Source organism: Oryzias melastigma, linkage group LG24 (genome assembly GCF_002922805.2).
Source record: "Oryzias melastigma strain HK-1 linkage group LG24, ASM292280v2, whole genome shotgun sequence".
Lineage (NCBI taxonomy): Eukaryota > Metazoa > Chordata > Actinopteri > Beloniformes > Adrianichthyidae > Oryzias > Oryzias melastigma.
In genome coordinates, this window is record NC_050535.1 from 11758226 (window position 1) to 11766842 (window position 8617).

The window sequence follows — 8617 nt, forward strand, 5'->3', positions numbered from 1 at the left end:
CTTGCTGTTTAGTTTATTATTAAGATGTCTTTACATCTTTTCTGTCTGGATTTCTTTTTGGACTGGATGGAAAACAGGAGAGAAAAGATTATTTTAGAGATGAGGACAAGGGTAGACTACAAGAAAGCAAAGAGGATAAAAAAAGTTTAGAAGTGGAGAATGATGAAAAAACACAAAGGAGGGGATGGGACTACAAACAAAAAGAGTTTATGATGGTATAAACAGAATGGTACACTCCTAAGATGGTATGTCCCAACAATGAGGGTATGACTGAGTTAGATCATTTAACTTTTAAACTGATATTTCTGATGGTGACTTTTTGATAAAAAATATACAGTAGAAAGGGTTTTTTTTTCTTGCTAAGTTTATTAAAATGTTGTTGATTTTTTATACATCTCTTTAAAAACTTCTTAAGATAAAGAGAGTAAAAATCCAGAAATATAAACAGAGTCTCTGGGCGACGACGTTCACTGCTCTAGACAGACAAAGAAACTGCAGACAAACCCGATTGATTCCCACATTTTCTTGACACTTTTAAACCATATGGGCCAACTTGACCATGCAGGCTGGGTTCCTGTACTTCAGGAGAGTTTATTTAATACAGTTGTTAAATAGGAATTTGGTTTGATACTTTTTACAGGAAACACACACAATGATGGAATCATGACTGGAGGAAACTCGTTTTATCTGACTTCTAAAAAATAATTGCTCTCATCTTCATCATCAGAGTCTTCATCTCTACTTCCTTCTCTTTTAGGACTGAATGAGTCAATTCTCTTTGCTGCCACCTGCTGTCTGAAAGAGGAACTCCACATATTTACAGTTTCTGTAACCAGACAAAACAGCTGGAAAAGAAGAGGTTTTTAGTGCAAATATCAATATTTATCTGATGTCTTTCAACCTTTATTGAACTTTCCCATGAAGTTCCATCCTGATGAACACTTCAAGCTCCTTTTCAGGAAAAAAGTAATCTCCATTAAAGCTGTTAACTACATTCCCTGTTTCTATATTATTATCAAGCAGGCTGGTTATAAAGTTTACAGGTGAAGCCAGATGTGAGTAAATGAAGCTGCTGGAGCTGAAAAATATAAAAGAACTCAAGAAAAATGAACACAGAGAAAAAAATACCTACACTCATTCAAATAAAAATATGTAAAGAGCAGAAAAAAGAACAACTTTTTCTCAGTTTTCTTTCTTTTGTCTTTGTCTGCATTTCTTCCTCACAGATCATCTTCATCACCATCAACTGTTCTTCTCTCTGAGGAGGAAACATTTGGATCATTCAGTCATTTCACTTCTAAAAGTGTAAATAATGATGCATGTTTCAAACTTTAGCTACTCTCAGGAAATGAGAGAAACAGGAAATGACATCATCCAAAGATGATGAAGAGTAAAAGAGTGAGTGTACTTGTTCTAGTTCTCTGCTCTTCATTCTCTTTGGTTCTCCTCCTGTACATGTAGATCAGAGCAGCAACCAAACCCAGAAACATCAACACCACCTTCACCACTGATCCAACCATGAGGATGAAGTTATGACCAGGAAGATCTGCAGATAAAAGATTTAACAACATCAACTAATATTTGTGTGTGGATTTGACTTTCAAAACTTTGTGGATATAATAATAAAAAACAGTTTTACCTGAAATATCTAGAACATAGACAGCATCAATCTCCGCTTTGTTGTCCTCAATAAACTGGCAGGTGAATCTTTTATTGTTTCCACTCTGATGTTTCACAACCAGAACAGAAACACAGTTTGTTTGTCCTCTAAACTCAAACCAAACACCTTCACCAGTCAGATGAGATCCTCTCTCATCCCTCCAGATGATGCTGTTCTCTTTACAGGGAATTCTTTTATCATATCTATTCAGTGAACACTTTAATGTGAAACTTCCATTTTCTCTTGGATGAACTTCTGGTGGATCTGAAGAAACTGAAGGAAAATAAATACAAACAAAGACAGAACAGTTTATCTGTTAGATGTCAAGAAAACCTTCTGTACTGACAGTGAACACATTTAACTTTAAGAACACCATGTTCCAAATAAAGAGCAGATTTTACAGTTTTAATAAAACATTCAGAGAAAATGTTTCATTTGTTTCAACTACAGAATTATTTCTGCTTGTTGTGTTTCAGAGTAAACCTTAAAGTAAACAAACTCAGAGGATGATTGAGTCACTAATCATCATTTTGTCATCAACCTTCAGCAAATAATATTATGAAACTAATATCAAAAACATGTAAAATGCACACAAAACACCTTTTCTCTGAAACTAAAACTACTCTGTTTTCTTGTTTTTTCTTTGTTTTTCTTGTTTTGATTCTCCAGGTCTGTCCGGTCTAACTCCTGTGATTCTCTTTTAGAAAATAATAAAAGTTCTGGATTTGTCAAATAAATCTCTCCTCGTTTGAGATAATTACTTATTTTAAACTTCACATAAATAAAGAGGCAATTTTCCATCTATTTCAAAATCTGGTAAGAAAAGAATTTAGATAAAAATACACAAGTCAGTGTCTCAAATATTTGAGGTTTATACTGGATTAGAGCTGAATATTAACTTTCATGTAGTCACAGATTTATTTAAGTTAAAATACTCACTGCTCAAAGTATTAAGAACCAGATGAGCATCATTCTTGTTCTTGAGCTGACAGATGTATCCACCAACATCTTCATCAGTGATGTTTCTGATGAACAGAGAGCAGTTACTGCTCACACTCAGTCTGGAAGCTCCAGCTGAACTCTGGACAACTTTTCCATTCTGTACTTCTGTTCTAAGTTCTGAACTTGGATGTTTCTTATACAGCCAGTTAACATCAGAGCATGAGGAAGAGGAGGATTCATCTCTACAAGGTAAAGTGACGTCATCTCCAACTCTGTGATAGAGACGTTCAGTTTGTCCACTGATTCCTGCAGGAGAAAAAAGATCAAATAGAGAAAAGTTAAACACTCTTTCTTCTCAACATGAAGGTCCTGGTTCAATGCTCAGCTGTTCCCTTTCTGTGTGGACTTTTCATGTTCTCCTTGAGCATTCATCAGATTTCTCTGGACTCTGATCATTAATTCCAGTCTTAGAGTCATTCTGTCTTTGTGAGATGCTGATCTGTAAGAAACGTTCAGTTCATGGTTTGGTTTGTGTTTTAGTGATTATCCAACTAAACAAATAGACATATATCACTTGTGGCTCCGCCTACTCAGTGATTTGAGTGACAAATGTTTAAAAAAAAAAGCAAAAATGTTACATTTAGACTCTGTAGACATATTTAGGGAAGTCTTTATTTTTCTCCTATTACAGTCATTTACTTGTAGTTGTTTTTGTCAAAACCGAGAAGTTTCCTGTTTTTGTTGTCTTGGTTCTGTTTTCTTCATGGTTCTTCAGCTGCTCTGCAAAGATCAATCAGTTGATGTTTTATATCTGTGTTATTATCATTTATTGCATCACTTTCTTTAATAAAGGCAGTTTTTGGGGACAAATCTGAAATTTCAGATTTAGCTTTTTAAAATGTGATTTTTACATGAAAGATCTTGAACTCAGATCCCTGCTTGAAGATTTTCTTCATCCTAAAATGAACCTGTCATGGCAGCAGCTGCCCTTCTGTGTTCCTGCCTCTGCTCTGGTCCTCATGGTGTCTGATCCTGAAATCATACAGTCTGCAGCATGTCTGTCATCTTCCTTAAGACAACCAAATGTTGAAATCTTCTTCTAAATCCTCACAGGAAGTGATCAAGTAGAACCAAGAGCTCACAGCCCCTAAACCTGTATAACCCATAAGTCACTAACACTGGTCTGTACAGAAGATCACAAGTCAGGATCTCAAGGAATAAATAGCAGCAGAGCTGGAGAACAACAAATATGTTTGACTTCACTTCATTTTCCTGCAACTTCAGTAAAATCTTAACATTTATATTTATATTAAAATATTTTCCTCAAGGATGTTGAATCAAAGTTTGTTTTGTGTTAATCTGAAACTATAACAATGTAAAGATCCACCACAATCACTTAAGGAGTGAAACTTTTTCTTTTTTTTTGGTTTACTCTGTCTTTATTTGTTTTTATTGCAGAAGTTGTTTTATAGGGGAAATGAAACCGAACAGAATAAAGAAAACTTGTTTTTCTGCCATTATTACATTATTAGATTAAGAGAAGTTTTGATGTGGATGATTCGATAGATGCACATAGATTCAAACACATTTAAATTGTTACACATGTACAAAAAGATAAAAGTATGAAAAGTAAAACATTTGATTTTCCTAAATTGTGAATATGTTTTATATCACAAAAAGAAATAATAATAACACTTAAATAGACCTGAATGTATTAAACAGTCTTACCTGTAAGAACATAGACAGCTTCTATCTTCACTTTCTTGTCCCTCACAATCTGGCAGGTGAATCTTTGGATGTTTTTACTCTGATGTTTGACAGTCAGAACAGAATCACAGTTTGTTTGGTTTTTAACCTCAAACTCAGAGTTTTTATCAGACAGTTCAGTTCTGGTCTCATCCATCCAGATGAAGCTGTTCTGTTCACAGAGACGATCATTAAACCTCTTCATAGAGCATGTTAGGTCCACTCTTCCATTAACATCTGATGAAGAAACTAAAGAAAAACAAAATGTAGAATATTATTTTTAGTTTATTCTTTTTGTTCATAATATCAACATTTTTCACATTTTTAAAAATGACAAATTGACAGAATAAGATCAATCAAACTGACCTTAAGTTTGTCACATCAAACAGAACAATAAACTCTCAAACACTCCAGTGATAATGACAGACATTGATCTTTACTGTTGATTAAGTCATCAATTCACCCTATTTACTGTATAAAATATTGAAACATGTAAATTATTATTCTCCCATGAGTCGACTCTCTCATCTCTCATACTAAACATGCTTTGTCATCAGTTTGATCTTTTTCTAACTAAATGATTAAAAGAGTTCTCATGTTAGAGTCTCTTCAGGGTTTGAGCTTTTTTGGATCAGATCAGAATTCTGACATTAATGTGGTCACAGAATTATTCAAGTTAATATACTCACTGTTCAAAATATTAAGATACACAAGGGCATCACTCTTTCCAATCCAACAGACGTATCGACCAGCATCTTCATCAGTGATGTTTCTGATGGTCAGAGAACAGTTTCTGCTCACACTCAGTCTGGAAGCTTGAACTGGACTGTTTTCTGGAGTTTTTGCTTTGTTTATAGTCCCTGACTGTAAATCTCTGTCGTACAACCATAGAACATCAGAGCATTGGTTAGAGGATCTATCAACACCACAATGGAAAGAAACATCTTCTCCAACTCTTTTATAGAGATCTTCAGTTTTTATACTCATTCCTGCAGGAGAAATAAGAAAAGACAGAAAATTACAATCAGAATCACAAACAAAATGATGAATGTAAACTTAAAGTTTATAAATACAGAGAAGAAATCCACAGTCTGACCACATGTTTACTTTCCTCTAACATTTACCTCATTCAGATCTTTAACTCTGACATTTTCTAAATAGAATTCTGAATGCAGATTTAATTTTCCTCTATAATTTATTTAAAGTTACTTAACATCTTTTTAGTTTATTTTTTGTTCTTTTAGAAATTATATGGAGGAAAGCAATAAACAAAACTTTAGATTATTTAGAAGCTTTTGTTCAATAAAACTGAGGCCACCTGCAACCATTTGGTTATTTCTCTAAGCTTGATTTAAAAAAAAAAAAAAAAAGAAAAAGAAACTTAAATGAGAATAAACTTTAAATCCTTAAAACAAAAGTTGTTTCTTTCCTAAAACATGAGGCCGGTCATTTAAAATCAACTTTGGAAATCTTTAAACTTATTTATGTCATTGTAAGTCTTCCTTTTTTTATTTCCTCAATTATTTTTAGTTAACAAAACTTAAATTCTATCCATCTTTATTAACATTCAATAGTTATTCTAGTATTTTAGCAGATATTGTTGCAGCTTCTGCAGTTAAATTAACTAAAGTCAATTCATATTAACCGTTAAGTTTATTAAGTTAACATTCTTCAGCATCTTCACAACTAAACCTGTCAGCATTCAAAGATACATTTTTGAAGCAAGTGTAACTTTTAAAGTGATATTTTGTATTTGTTTTAATAAAAAAGAACAAAATACAGAAAGTTTTATTTTCTTGGGAATATTTATAATATAATGTATTTATTTTTCAAAAACAAAACAAGTCCTAATTCAAATTATCTTTATGATGTTAAGATGACACTTTTATACTTAACATCTGTTTAAAAATACTTGTAATTTCTATAGTAAGCACAGTATATGTGGTTAAAAAAATTAATTTTTTTTTTTTTTAACATTTGAAACAAATAATATTTTTACCTCCAGACTGAAGCATGAAAATAATGAATAATTCCAGACATAGAGTCATTCTGTCTTTGCTGATCTCTTTCTGTAAGTAAATGTTCATTTCCTCTTTGACGATGTTTAAGAAGAAAGTCTTGGCTCCGCCCACTCAATAATATTAGTGTCATTTTTAGGTGATGTCATTCAAACTAAAGGAAGCATCACAGGTTAAAAACAATTTGAAATTCCGTTTTTTAAGGCTGGAGATGAAAACAAGCAAATACATATATTTATTTTTTTCATTATCATTTTTAAAGATACAAAAATAGTTCAACAGTCGATCAGTTTGGTTTCATAAAAGGAAGTCTTTTCATTTGCTGTCAGAAGTGAGTTAAAAAAGGAACTAATGTGTTTGTTCATTTCCTGTACTCACTAGATTCTTCTTAAACTGATCTGTGAAGAACTTTATCATCATTACTTTGTTCAGAAATTCTGTTTTTATCTTTTATTACAAACTTGATGTTTCATCACAAAGCAGCAGCTGAAATGACTGTTAATATTTGATCCTTTTTACTCAACATTTTAAGAAATGAATTTATTTAGTTTTTATATTTAACACTATATCAGAGGTACAGTCATTCATTTTTATGAACATTGTCCTTTTTCTTTCTTTTTTGAATCTTGCTTTGATAAAATATAAATGCATTTATTCAAAGTTATTTGACTTTGTTAATCCATACTATCAACCAAACTGTCGCTTATAGAAATGTTAGCTGTTTCTAATGTTTTGCTTGATAAAAAATAAATACAATTGTTAAACTTCTGTTTTTTGCTTTTTTTATTTCGGTTAAATTGCTGTGTAAAAATAAACTCACCCAAACTGCACAAAGTCTCTTCTAGAATACAGAAAACACTCAACAACATCAATAAACCAACTTGTCCTTGTGTAACTGTTGTGGTATGAGATGAATATGTGTGACCAAATCTGTATTTCTACTCTGAGGATCACAGCTGCACCTCAGTCTGCAGATACAAATGTAGACGTCTGTCTGTCACTGTTTACATGCAAATAAAACTCTTAAAGTTTTGTTTTTGACTCTTGAGTTTTATTGAAATCTATTTTATGTCTTAAACTGGGAACAAACTAACAACATTTATTTATAGTCTGTATTCAGAAAAAGTTAAGAAATAAATGTTCAGAAATAAAATTTCAAAGACAAATGATGTTTGTGATTTCCTGATATGTGAGTCTTTAGAATCTGGTTCAGATTGAAAGATTAGTGAGTGGAGTGTAGAGAGAAGTAACATCAGCTCAAAGTTCCTGGAAGTGAAGCAGATCTTTAATAATGTTTTTGAATCTTAAAAGGCAGTTTCTGGAAATGTGTTTAATATTATGTTTTATAGTTATAATTACCTTCCTAACATCTAATACGTACATTACATTCTCATTGCAGTCATGGAAAAACATAAAGTCACTAGTTCCTCTGACATGTAGAGGTGTTGCACGACAGCTCTTTACTTCACACATTCTACTAAGAAATATCCTGTTTGCAATTCTCACTGTTTATTTTGTCATTGCATCTTTTCTGTCTGGATTTCTCTTTGGACTGGATGGAAAACAGGAGAGAAAAGAGTATTTTAGAGATGGAGGACAAGGATAGACTACAAGAAAGCAAAGAGGATAGAAAAAAGTTCCAAGTCTGTCCATTAAAGTCCGAGCCAGGTAGCTGCTAGCTGTGATAGAGTGTACCGTCCCGAGACTGTCCAGATATCATCTGGGACTACAAAGACCAAACAGCTCAAGGTCACACATCCCTGCAAAACCTCCTTCTGTCGACTGATGACAGTTCTGGAAGAATTAAGTTAAGAAGTTGTGGGTAAATCGCACACTTTATCCAAAGACAATTTAGTATCAATCTGTGAGTTTCTATGCATGTCAGATAAAGTAGATGTGTGTGAAGAATTTGTCTAACACTGCTAACACATATCTTGCCGTTCATTGAAAGAGAAGAAATGACAGAATTAGAGGATGAACCCATTTCAGAGCTGTTACTTCTACAAGACAAATGACAGAAATGATCAACGGCCCAGACACTGAAGTTGACACAACTGAACAAGCTGTTGGTGAAGCAACTGTGGCTCCACCAATAAAAGACAAACTTATTGCAACTAACCACATAGTGGCCAATCCTCAGCCTGTTTAGTGGCTGTCCTGTGAACACAGGAGTTGGAGTTGACCAAAACTTTCAAGGCCGATACCTGAATGGTCAAATATTTGTAATAAAAATAAAAATATTGGTGAGAAA

The 8617-nt window shown here is 33.0% G+C and overlaps 1 protein-coding gene across 1 annotated transcript; it reads right to left on the reverse strand.

Moving 5' to 3' along the window:
- Positions 1-1199: 1199 nt before the first annotated feature.
- Positions 1200-6081, reverse strand: LOC118598170. Its single transcript, XM_036210600.1, has 6 exons — positions 5038-6081; positions 4331-4597; positions 2600-2908; positions 1640-1933; positions 1409-1546; positions 1200-1258 (listed from the first exon to the last, which is right to left on the reverse strand). Exons 1-6 carry the CDS (start codon positions 5333-5335, stop codon positions 1221-1223), a joined length of 1344 nt encoding a protein of 447 aa, XP_036066493.1. The 5' UTR covers positions 5336-6081; the 3' UTR covers positions 1200-1220.
- Between the last annotated feature and the right edge of the window lie 2536 nt (positions 6082-8617).

Excerpts from the sequence above, each read along its gene's own strand:
- LOC118598170 (XM_036210600.1), bottom strand. The coding sequence starts at position 5,335 with ATGAGTATAAAAACTGAAGATCTCTATAAAAGAGTTGGAGAAGATGTT. Across the intron at positions 4,598-5,037 it reads GTATCTTAATATTTTGAACA|TTTCTTCATCAGATGTTAAT; the intron begins GTGAGTATATTA and ends GTTTTTCTTTAG. Across the intron at positions 1,934-2,599 it reads GGTTCTTAATACTTTGAGCA|TTTCTTCAGATCCACCAGAA; the intron begins GTGAGTATTTTA and ends ATTTTCCTTCAG.